This window comes from Limulus polyphemus, unplaced genomic scaffold, assembly GCF_000517525.1.
Source record: "Limulus polyphemus unplaced genomic scaffold, Limulus_polyphemus-2.1.2 Scaffold630, whole genome shotgun sequence".
Classification (NCBI taxonomy): domain Eukaryota; kingdom Metazoa; phylum Arthropoda; class Merostomata; order Xiphosura; family Limulidae; genus Limulus; species Limulus polyphemus.
In genome coordinates, this window is record NW_013666240.1 from 446,069 (window position 1) to 459,842 (window position 13,774).

At 32.5% G+C, this 13,774-nt stretch overlaps 1 protein-coding gene across 5 annotated transcripts in view; it reads right to left on the reverse strand.

The window, feature by feature from the left end:
• Positions 1-13,774, reverse strand: part of LOC106459575 — a 79,763-nt gene that overhangs the window by 48,309 nt on the left and 17,680 nt on the right. For 2 of the 5 annotated variants that reach the window (XM_022386076.1, XM_013919204.2), the window contains exon 3: positions 8,363-8,630. In XM_022386076.1, coding sequence (XP_022241784.1) covers positions 8,363-8,630 — 268 coding nt within the window. Of the gene's footprint in view, positions 1-8,362; positions 8,631-9,025; positions 9,132-10,980; positions 11,154-13,774 lie in introns of those variants that run through there. The other 3 variants (XM_022386077.1, XM_022386078.1, XM_022386079.1) reach the window with 3 other exon arrangements.

Genomic DNA, 13,774 nt, shown 5'->3' on the forward strand with positions numbered 1-13,774 from the left:
TTAACCACCTGGCCAGAAATCCGAAGCACCAGAAAACTAAGATATACGGGAGGATATTAAGTCGAAGTCGAAAGGTGAAATACTGAGTATCAGTTTTATATGAATATTATGTAAGTGTATTTTGTTTTCTAAATATTATTTTCAACGTTCTTTCTCTTGGCAATAAAAGCGCAGTTATTTTACAGACTTGTTCACTTTATACTCCATAATGAGTGTAACACAATAATTCAAAACTGTGCAGGAAAGATCAGACTTGTTTTTTCAAGCTCTAGCTGTTTGTCAGCTTCACTCTTTCTAAGACTGTAAAAAGTGTACTATACATAATTAAACGTTACACCTGTTCTTATCAGTTAAGAATTTCCTTATCAATATACGACTACACAAACAGTTAGAAAAGACTTTTGGATACGCACGGGTGCACGCGTTCCAGATACCATACTCCCGAGGGATGGAAGAAAATAGGCATTGAAAGAGTGACGTAATCGTCAAAGATTCGACTCTAATGACCTTTAAGTTCATAGTTCTCTCTACGTTAATCAACTCTGATACTAATTTGTTTAACGTGTTTAGGTTTGGCTGTAATCTTCAGTAAGCTCTCTAGTATAAAATTCTCTCTTAATCGTAATACCATAAACATTCTGAAAGACCCATAACGAAACAAAAACTAATCAACAACATATATAAAACAAGAAAGACTGCCTTCACATATTTTAACATTAGCAAGTTTTCTCTACTTGTTAATCATAATTCATTAATGTTATTTATCGTTTATTCTCTCCTTGTAGATTTGTTTATAACTGAATTGCTGCGATAAAGATTTTACCCCCTTCTCAGTTCATAAATATTTCTACAAGATTGAAACATATTACAGATAGACGGTCGAACAGGCAAACAGATAAAAATATAAAAAGTATATTTTATATATATATATATTGATAGTTATTTTATTAATATACTCAGTAATACTAAAAATTATAATTTTTTAACTTATGAAAATTTTTCGTTGTTTACTTCAACTTCCTCTACATCACGCAGTATTGTTATATAATTATATCTACTCCTTGCTGTTGAATTGTTTTATATAAATTCGCACCACCACGTCAGAACAGAACTATCGTACACACAATCCTGATGAGGGCAATCTCTTCGTTCTGGTAGATTAAAAAAAAAAAAGAACAAATGTTTTCTTAACCCGCAAATTTTTAGAACTGCAAATAACTTCTTTTGCAGAAACGAGCCTATAAATAATCGTACATGATTGGTAAGAACAAACCAGGAAGTGTTAAACATTCTATAAAAATTTTGCACTGTACAACTTTAATCTGACGTTATCTATGATTTCACTTTATTGCTATCATAATAACTTATGCAGTGTTTAGGTATTACATCATCAATGTTATCAGAACACGTTCGTTCAACGGTAGATTACAATCATAACTTAATACTAAGCATAAACATCTAATCAATATTATTTGAATACGCTCGTTCAATGGTAGATTACAATCATAACTTAATACTAAGCATAAACATCTAATCAATGTGACTAAAAGCTTTCATTTATTATTTTACAACTTAGAAAACATCAAACGTATCTTTTTCTGTACGAACTTTACATGCAAGATGCTACCTGTTTTAGAGCTTTATTTTACAAACATTTAAAAAGTATTTGATATTATCTAATTAGGAATATTACATTGCATACCGGCTTTAACCATTTCCAACAGTTCAATACTTTTTTAGAATTCAATATAAAAAATACCCATCTTGTGTTAACAGATGTGCTAATTCATATTCTTTATTATCAGCGACCCAAAAACTAAAAGGTTGCCAAATTTTGAGACCTCAATTTCTTAGTACATATCTGTAGGTTGAGTCAGTTACGAAAACTTTCTTATCGACAGGGGCAACGTACTTTTAACACATAACCTGGCCTTTACTAATGTTTAAAAGTTGTACCTTATTACCAGTCAAGCCTGACTGAATGTGTGACAGTAAACTGGAACCGTTGTATGAAACAAAATATTATTATGTAATAAACATTTCTTACAAATAACTTTTATAGCTTTTCTAATTTGGGGTTTAACCATATTTACTTTCCCTTCTCTTTATATGGTGTATATTTAGAAGTCAAAAATGGTAAACGATACGGAGTCTTATAGCCTGGAATGAACCATTTTATATATGTAAATATCTAAAATATGTTATGAGTATTTCTGTAACGTATTCATGTACACATCCCGCAAATGCCCTGCAAACATTACAAAACTAGGTTAACAAAACGAATCGATTTCATCACATTTACTTTTGAGACATAATTAACTGGTTTGTCAAACAGTGGAAGGAGCGAAAGGCAAAATAATTGACTAAAATATTTAGAAACACCATTTTTCCTACATATAAAAGATAAACAGGACATAACTTACTAAATCACCAAATTTTGGCTAGCCCTCTTGTATTCAGTCATTCATTTGTAATTCAGGTCCAATTTTCACGTTCACGTTGGTCTATAGCAGACTTGTTTTCTTGTATAAAGGTCCTACATTATTCATGAACTAATGATCGCTTGCATGCAATTAATATGAACGCTCCAAACAGTAGAAGAAGCTGTTCGTACCTTTATAATATAGTGATAACCACAATTAACTATGTTCGGGGTATAAAGAATTCTTTCGGTGAGGGGTGTGTGTGTGTGTTGATATAATCTAGTGATAACCACAATTAACTATGTTCGGGGTATAAATATTTTTTTCGGTGAGAGGGGGGTGTATATGTTGATATTTAAATTACTCATATTAAGAGACTTTTAAAACTTATGATACAGCTGCAACTTATGGAGGATAAGTACAACATATTAACATATATAACAATTCAGAATAATTACCAAACAACAAAATTAGCATATATTATAAAACCCAAAATTTTGCTACAGAACAAGTATATATATACTATAACCTTCAAATTTCACCCAATATATATATATATATATACAAGATACTTACAGGATGTCCAAAAAAATCTATGCTTAGAGGAAACTAAGACTTTTCACACGATTTGGTGAATGCGTCGTCCCCGAAATCTCTTTATCCTTCGGCGCCAGATTTTTGGGACACCCTGTGCGTTAACTCATAAATTAACAGTATATCATAACCTACTTCACTTCCCTTGAAAAAAAAAAAGAAAAAAGAATATTTTCCGGGAGCGTTTGAGTTAGCGGAGCTTTCTTAACTTTGTATTTGTCTAGTCTTACTATTCTTAAGTGCTTGACTGGTATAACACGTCTTGCTGCAGAAGAAATTGACATCTATAATGACAAAACAATATTTTCACAGAACAAACAAACACGCATAATAACCCAATGAAACGGTTTTATGTAGTCACAATATTTTCACAGAACAAACAAACACGCATAATAAATAAATGAAACGGTTTTATGTATTCACAATATTTTCACAGAACAAACAAACGCATAATAACCCAATGAAACGGTTTTATGTAATCACAATATTTTCACAGAACAAACAAACACGCATAATAAATAAATGAAACGGTTTTATGTAGTCAATATTTTCACAAAACAAACAAACGCATGATAACCCAATGAAACGGTTTTATGTAGTCACAATATTTTCATAGAAGAAACAAACGCATAATAACCCAATGAAACGGCTTTATGTATTCACAATATTCCCATAGAAACTTTTAATTCCTTTTCATCTAAACAGTATTTCAGCAGCACAAATGACATTATTTATAAACAAACTCTAATAGTCTAATAATTCCGAATAATTGAAAAAAAAAAAAGAAACTTGGAGAGAATCATTGAAGGTCAATTCTAATCAAAATATTTTGAAACAAGAATCAATACGTCAAAAATAAGCAAGAATATTACATTGAAAAGCAGTAACTATATGACATATTGCGTCAGAATTAACTCTAAGCATAGTTATTTCTCTTATGTTTATTCAATAGATTTTATCTATATTTTTAACTCAATGACTCAGATACTCAGAAAGTTGCAGCATCGATTAAATCATGTCAATATGAAATTGTATTCTAAGCACAGCTATTTATCTAATGTTAATATATTTTGCCTACATATTTAATTCGAGGGCTCCAATATTCAGAAAAATGCATAATTATTTTTTGAAGTTAATTTTCCAAGTATCGTGCAATGTTTAGTTTCTGTACGGACGACTGCTGATATCTGTGATCATTAGACAGGAATAAAACCCGCATATGATATATTAAGTACATTCACAAACGTAGAATTTAATGTGCTGTCTGAATTATACATCAGCCATAACAAGCGAAGAAAAGCATAGTCACAACCTACGGTACACAGCAGGAAATCTAATTAACAACCAACAACTGACTTACAGAGAACAAGACGGCAATTCGAAATACTCTAAGCATTAATATTTAAGGTTACATAAGCTCCTAAGAAAATCGATAACAAACGAATTTTCATAACGTTTCTAAAATTAATCAGTCATTGTACCCGTTTCTTTATCAATGAAAATGCTCTAAAACCCAATGATATGTGACTAAATTTTAGAAATATTATTATCATATTATCCCAAATATCCACCTGTCACTTGTGTGCAGTATTAAATGCTATTTTTGTTATCAGAGTATACTCCATACGTCACCTTCGATCACGTGTATACATAATCTAGAAATGTTTATAAATCAGCTCTCCTGGATATCGATATACATTTCCACAGAACAAACAAACACATACAATAACCCAATGCAACGGCTTTATGTATTAACCCCTTTTCAACTATACAGTATTTCAGCAGCACAAAACTACATTATTTATAAAGAAACACTGGTAGTGTTTAAGTGTGCTAAGACAACCGAAATAATAATAATAGTCATTATTACTGTAAGCAAAAACAGCGAGTCAAATAAGAAAAGTAGGCATAAAGAAAATTACCAACTAGGCTCAGTCAGATAAAAGTAGGTGTTTATAAAAAAAATCACATCCGTATATTATTGGCTAGAAAAAAAATCACATCCGCATATTATTGGCTAGATACAAAATCACATTCGCATATTATTGGCTAGATACAAAATCTTGACGTGTATTCATAATGATGTATGTTTAATAATCCAATTTCTGTTTTGTGTCGCTGAGCCCGAGTAACATGATCAATACTACTAAGATACCTTGACACTCGTGTGTTTTTGTGTGTGTACACAGTGCATAAGAGTAAAAAAAAAGGGCAGATCGAATACTGAGTTTCCCATCGATAAAAGTATTGTTCCTAGATACTATGTCACTGCTTGTTTCGTTTTTAATGGATTTTTGTGATTAATATAACATAACCAGGACTCCCATAAATCATAGCATGGAAGCTCCAGACTTCCATAACCAGACATACATTGGTTATTTTACTGAATATTTTATTTACGATGATAAACAAGTGTTTTACAAATTACGTTTTTTTTTCTCTAAACGTCCAGACCTAAGCACTCCAGAATCAATAAAATTAATTAGGAATCACCATACTGAGCAAAATAATAACTTCTTAGAAATAATTTTCCAGACACCTACTAAGTAGACTATCAAATCTGTCATTCATCTTTGTATTTATACAATAAGGTTAGAATAATGATCTTTAATTGGATTAATAGAGAAACTCGAAAATAATTCTAAATTACAAAACAGCCGAGACGATGCGCTGCATTGTGAAGCTTTATCAACATTACTTGTGTACTTTACTCTCAATATAAGATAATGTGGTTATTAAAAACACTCGTTATAGAAGGTTGGTAATTCATAGTCTGTGCAGTATATTTAATTAATTAGAAAAACACCACGAATACTAGTATGTAAACAATGATATTGATTCAATGCAAATTTTATAGCTACAAGGGTACAACATTCCAAATGTTGACTACAACGTTACACAACCTGAAACCAGGTGGTGATGGAAAATGTTTACCAGTTTCATGAGTTTCAAACACAAAATTGTGAAAAAGAAAGTCACAAAGACTGGTAGAAAATTAAGCAAAATTATAAATAACAAATCTTAGTCTCAATTATTTAGACGTATAATAATGCTCACATCAAAACCAGTTTTGCGTCCCTCTGCACACTATTAAAACGTCGCAACGTTTTGTACTATTTACAAAATATTTTGCTCTTTTTATCGTACAAAATACGCAAGTGACTCCAAAAGTAACTAATTTTTAATAATTTTCCTAAACGGCACGCCAAAAACCTTTTTTTTTCTGAAAGTTTACATCTCAATGTGCCTTTTTTTTGTCCTACGAATTGAGCGATATGAATAACACTTGAAACGTGAATTTCTCCACAACACATTAAACAATACAAGTTAGCGATAAAACATGTAGTTAATTGGTTTATTCTGTTAGAAATTTCTGAGGAGTTTTACGGTCACAACTGCTGCTTGAATGCACTACGCTTTACTTTTTCCCCTTTGTTCGTAGTTCATTATTTGTCGTTAAAAATACAAAAAAATGCGTTTTCAATTACATTATATGCTAGTTTGAAAAGCTGTCTTTCTGCTTAATGATATAATTGTGCACACGCATAACAGTAACAAAGTATTACATAAAGAGAAGAAGAAGAAAAAAACCTTAACGAACCGGTTCAACTGTACAATATATTCAAGTCACGTCTATAAAGCATTTTTGTTTTAACAAGTCAAAACCGGTTTAGAGTGTTGTATCACTAATCACACAGTCTACGTAAATACACACGGAAGAAGGAATGCTGTGGGAAACCATGTTTTTGAACTGTTATATTAACTATTAAAATAAAATTAACTTGCATGAATGGTTCGATGGGTAAAAACTTGGATAAAACGTTTGCCCAAATAACAGAAAAAAAATTACGGCCAGGATAATTTACACAAATATTGAAATAAGTAGATAAATTTCACAAAAACTAGACAAGAAAGCGTATTACTTTGTCGGGTGTCATAAATTTTCGTTACATATTTATGCATGATCAAATGTCGGTCACTACTATGAAACTTAAACTCGTGTATCTCTAGAATTCCCATCACGTGCAAATAAGGAATGAAGTTAACATTTCACACCTAAAGACATTTTGAAATATTTCTTTAAAAAAGTTTCAAACTGTGCTTTCAGATTTTTCATTTCTAACAAATGAATATATATTGGTATTTATGGTAAACTTGTTAGGCTATCTGCTGCTGTCCCCAATTTTGGACATATGAACAGAGGGAAGACAGTCATTCAGCAACACTCTACCATCCACATTTAGGGACTGACTGTTACTCTTATAGCATTCACAGATTAAAGTGCTGGGAATATACAGCACGGATTTGAACCCAGCTCGTCAGCTCTGAAATTCAGAGCTGTACCACGAGGGCCAACCCGGAAAACATGTGAATAATGTTTGTTTGTTTGGAATTAAGCACAAAGCTACACAATGGGCTATCTGTGCTCTGCCCACCACGGGTATCGAAACCCGGTTTCTAGCGTTGTAAGTCCGCAGACATACCGCTGTGCCACTGAGGGGCATGAACAAGGTAAATTATTTGAAACAACAAATATAGGACTTTTTTACGTTTTATAAAAAAGTAATAGATATGAATTTTTTTTTAAGTTTTTATATTTTGTTACAATATTATCCAAATATTTAATATTCTTAAATCAGAAAAAGAATGAATTACAATTTAAGAATGGCAGAACTATGTATTGGTAACAATGTTATTACAAATTCGAAATTATATGTTATTCATACGTACATGAAATTGGAAAATAATGAGCATTTTATCGTAAAATAATTCGGTGCTGAAGAAAATAAAAAGCTATTCGGGTCATATCCCAGATTCTATAAACACGTGGGCATATGCCTTATAAACATAATATTGATACTAAGAACACATGCGGTAATAGATTATTCGAGATTTCCTCAAGTAGTTATCTTAGAAGATATCATGTTTTTTTATTTTTTTATTTCAAGGATAACAGCTCACATTAAAGCTGCTTTAAACTACTCACGTGGGAAGGAATACAGATAAAAAAAGGACTCGATCTGGTTGATATATATATATTGATTAATTGTCGTTCATTAATCACATATATAACGACACTTTATGCTGACTTCAGAGCAGGAGTTCCAAAAGAACAACTTAGGGTTAACCTGAATAAATAATCAACTGAGTGCTTAATCAAGTCGAGTTTCTTGCATACAAATATTGACAAAGTATAAATGCTTTTTATAAATGTAATCAATTTTTCTGGATAAATGGATGACTATAAGTTATGTTTAATTTTACACGTATTTAGGTATTTTGAAAAAGATATTAAGCAGAAAAGACTCGTATGAAAAATTTATAAATTAATCAAGAGATCTTACGGTTCATCTTCTTATCCTTCTCGACATCAGAAATATTCAAATAAGGGACGTTTTCTGAGAATGCCTTATTCAAGTTAATACCATTTCCAGCCTTCGAGTGAAAGAGAGGTGGTCCTTTCTCTAATGATGACGTCATACAGGGAGCCCTGTTAACGGAATCAGTAGAATTCGCTACCAATCCGTGCGACCATTCTACTTCTTCGGTAATCCATTGAACTAAGTCCACCAATCGCAGAATGACTTTTTCTGAAGCAGCCAAAACTTCGTGCTGATAAAAAAAAAATATACAAATTATTAGATTTTTTTATTTCTATTTATATATATTTTTGCCCTTCGAATTTCAAAATCAATTGAATTATCTGCTAAAGTACTGTAAAGTATATCTTTTTTTCTGCTCCGATACCCAAAATTGAGGAGAGCAAAAGGCGCTTTAAGTCCAAACTGTAGTAAAAGCAATAAACGTAACTAAATGTCTATTGTGAATTGTGTACGAGTGACGGAATGCGTGAGTGTTAAACTTTAAACACAACCGAACTAAGAGAAGCCAGAATCAACAATTGGAAACCCATCCATGGGCATGGTTAAAAGGAATAAGTATCCAAGTTTAATTGGTTGAAATTACTTTCATGGAGAGAAGAAGATATTTTAAGATCCAAATATTACTTTGTGAGCATTTAGCTACATCAGATATATCCGCATAGATTGTAGTTTGTTTGGGGCGAGTCATGCGATGTCTTGTAGCAGAGTAAAGATAACCGTTCTGTTGCTTTAAGAACACATCTCCAACTGGATACTAGTGTGTTAATACACTGTCACGGTGAGAGGAAGGGGTAAACATGAACCTGACCCTCCCAGATCTACCATCAGATCTAAATACCGACAAAAATAGATAGACGGACGTAACTGTGGTGTTATTTTTTTTAAATCCTGATCAATCCATTATAGATACGACTAAAAGATCAGAAATGATTTTACATGTTTACACCGAATTTTAAATGTTAGGAATGTTATTCATTTTAGTGAATTATCATTATATGATTTACTTGACATATACAATAACTTGTGACCTAACGTTTCGTTTTCCTATTGCTGTTCACTGGCTCAAACAACATAATACATTAATAAGGGTTATTTCTACTCTGAACTGTACTGACATAACAACAAAGATTTGCTTGTTATCTAGATCCTTTTTGACATTATTTATTTAGCTGGTGATATATTTTATTACTCTTAAAAATAGGCTTAAACTGACTTGTTTTTTTTATTCAGCTAAGTAGGCTTTATGGTATACGTGCTATTATTCCCACTCTGTAATTTATGTGTCTGCTCCCTATGTTAGACGCCATTTATTTTTGGTCTAGTTGGTTGAAATTATATACATATATACACACACAATACAAGATAATATCCCCAAACCTTCCTGCAATACCTCATTAGAAACAAAACAGTTAATGAACGATCTGTGAAAACTTTTTTTATAATTATTTTCTCAAACCACAAATACTCAGTCATCTCATCTGTTGAATACGTGGTTTGTCAGTCACAATTATCAAGATTATCACGAGCGTACGAGAAACAAAACAAAAAAGAGTACTGCAAACATGTCAGAGCTTTAAAAGCAATTAGCAACGCTCTAATGGCAAACATGGAGCTTCCTCTGCATGTGAGTAAGCTTTTCTTTCTGTAGTAGACTTTCAACTCAAAGTGAATAAAATTTCGGCACTTACCTGTCTATGTATTAAGCTTATTTTAGCATTTTTCACTCGTTTTATTCTTTACAAAAAGTTTCTTGCAAAAGTAAATTAATCGTACAGTTAGCTACACATATTCTATATATTCATTATATTTTTGTAGCCATTTTGGTATATCTATACTGTAACTAACTTCTTATGAACAAAATGTATTGCACTGTATAAAATCATCGAACAAAATTATCTGGCATTTCTAGCATCTATAAGCAGCTTGAGTTGTTAGGCGCAGTATGGAATGTAAGAAACCACAAGGTACAGTGATAGTTGAAAGAAAACAGAGGGTGCAGTGATAGTTGTAAGAAAACAGAGGGTGCAGTGATAGTTGTAAGAAAACACAGGATGCAGTGATGGCTGTAAGAAAACATAAAGCACAGTGACGGCTGTAAGAAAACATAAAGCACAATGACGGATGTAAGAAATCACAGAATGCAGTGATGGCTGTAAGAAAACACAGAGTACAATGATGGCTGTAAGAAAACACAGAGTACAGTGATGGCTGTATGAAAACATAGGGTGCAGTGATGGCTGTAAGAAAGCACAGGGTGCAGTGATGGCTGTAAGAAATCACAGGGTGCAGTGATGGCTGTAAGAAATCACAGGGTGCAGTGATGGCTGTAAGAAATCACAGGGTGCAGTGATGGCTGTAAGAATATAAGAGTACAGTGATGGCTGAAAGAAAACATAGGGTGCAGTGATGGCTGAAAGTACAATTTTACTTAGGTAAATAAGAAAATGCTTAAAGTATAGTTAAATTGCTATTTAAAACTGACTTAGATGAAAAACAGACGAAAAAAACAACAAATTAATTCAATAGTTTTAATTTTATACATATAAAACTATAAATATAACCAATACTTATAAACACACAATTATATGAACTGCTGCATGATAAACTCAACGAAGATTACGCACTATTTTTGGGAAAACCCACATCAAAATTATCACGTAGGCGTATACAGGTGCTTAGTACGATGTCAAAGTGCTACGGTTGCAAAAACAGCGAACTCGGTGTTATAAAAGTAACTAATTCCAGTTTATAAATCACATAGGTTCGTAATGTAAACGTAGGACCCCCCCCCCCCCTACCCACACACACACCCCACGCATTTCATTACACAAGACTGTGATTTTGTTTTCTACTACGAACTTACTTTTCGCTTTAGCAACAGAATTTTATCGAAAGTTCAGGGTGTTCAAGGACAGTAGATAATATATGTATAAATACTACAACTGAAAATACGACAAATAGATATTTCAATGCCTCATCACCACTAGGACACCGGTCGATTTGTGGACTTACATTTCGAGGTTAGATTATTCGAGGTGGACAGAGTGGAGATAGTCCATTGTACAATTTTGCACTAAGAAAACAACAACTACAAATTACCATGAAATGGTAGTTGTTTAAGGAAGCCAAAGAGTCCTGATGCAATTGGAAATGTTACAGTTAAAAATTAACCTCACAAGTTAATAAGTTCTGTGACATAGATATTTTATAAATGAATAATGGACATTTTTTTTTATCATACGACATCTAAAGCCTAATTTAGTACCGATTATTTATATGATGTCATGTATGGTACACGAGAAAAATATATTTTAAATGATTAGTGATTGTGTGTGTGTGATCCTAAGAATACAAAAGAATGAAAATTATTCTAATATTGTCCAATATGGCTGTCATGAATAAATAAAAAAGTAAGTACTTGTACTGCTAGATTACCTTTGTGGATTTAAAAAAATTGATGTTACCGTTTGGTACGACGAACTCCACTAGTTGGCTGAACAGTCACGAATTTTAATGTAGTTTTGTTTCAAATTTCGCGCAAAGGTAGACGAGGTTTATCTGCGCTAGCCGTTCCTAATTTAGCAGTGATAGACTAGTGGGAAGGCAGCTAGTCAAATCCACCCGCCGCCAACTCTTCAGCTACTCTTTTACCAACAAATAGTGTTATTGGCCGTACATTATAACGCTCCTTCGGCTGAAAGGGTGAGTATATTCGATGCCGGGGATATGAAACCGCAACCCGCAGATTGCGAGTCGAGCGCCATTAACCACCAGGCCTAACTTTCTTTGTATTTTTTGAGCAAAGGCACATTGGGCTATCTGGTGTGTCATCCGCGGGAATCGAACCCTGGAATTTAGTGTTGCAAATCCGTAAACTTACCGTTGTCCCACCGTTGTTAATGTGGTCAAACAGTACTGTACTCGTTGATATGCTTTGTCATATTTGTAAGCCACGCATTAACCATTAAAATTAGTCGTTCTTTTTATCACTCTGTGAAATCGAATTTTAAATTCTTAATAAAGTTGTTTTGTTTGTTTTTTCAGTACAAAGGTGCGTCAGCCGCGGGAATCACACTTCGATTTCTAGAGTTAAAAGCACGTTCTTAGTAACGCAGTCAATTTATAATGCGACCTAGCTACAATACTGCGGTGATATTTAAATAACAATAATTATGTACAATACCAAGTATACCTAGGACCAAGAAAACTCCAGTTTAGAATAGGGTCTAAAATATCTTTATGAACTTTCTCTGTAAAAATAAGTAAATAAAATTTGAAGATCTTCATCTTAAAATCTGAAGAGTGTAATAATTATATGTACAGCTTATATTAAGAAATTAACTAGAAGCAACACGTTTCTAGCTAAGCACTTTAAGCACAGAGACTCCCTGACTTAAAAATGTCAAAACGCAAAACGTTTAACCCGTTGATGAAGGAAACTAGTTTACATTCCAAAGGAACTTGGATTATAGGGATTTCTTGAACTGAGATTTAATTAGCACATTTGTTCATTTGATTTCAGAAAATACATTAAATGATTTGACAGTATGAGTTGCTAATTATTTTCCAAATTAGTTTTTTGTTACAGTAATTTTACATATTGTGTAGAAATAGCATTATTTCATCACACTCTAAAGTGATTATGTAAATCATATTTTCTTTTTCACAGTTCACTGCAGTTTCTTTTGTAATACATTTTTGATGACAACGATATTTTAATACTTTGTCTTACAGTCATTGAGTATTTTAGATTTGCAAAGAAATGCTAATTTTAACTGTGATAGAAAGTTCGTTTTTTTTTATTTACCACATCTTCTTTAAATAAGGTTATGTGACGTGACCTAATAACACTAACTGTTTACTGGATTTAACTGATGTGTGAAATACAGGCAGGAGGAAAAGGACAAACACATTTGTATAATATAAAACAGAGTTTATCCTGTAGCCAAACTCGTATTAGGCGGGTTTTTGGAATTAAGTCCCTTGAACAAGGGCAAATTGTTCTTAATTTCTCTTAAGTTCTTTTCAATATCCTCTCAATATATTAGGTTAATATATTAACCACCCCCACAAAATACGTACATCACGTATAATAGTTAAACGAACCGCCTAAACGTCACGTTAGTGTAGCCTATATAATGTGTAAAGCTTAGTATACTCTAATCCCTTACAGTGATGACACACAACGACACACACATTCGGCATATAATACTGTTTGGAAACAAGAAGGGAAACAATGCTTGTATAGCCACAAAGAATATCAAAGAAGTTTATGGAAATGTTTTGAACGTTCGTAAGTATTAACGATGGTTCATCAAATTTCATTTAGGTGACTTTAGCTTTAAAAACTGTGATGGCAGGAGCCGACATGTT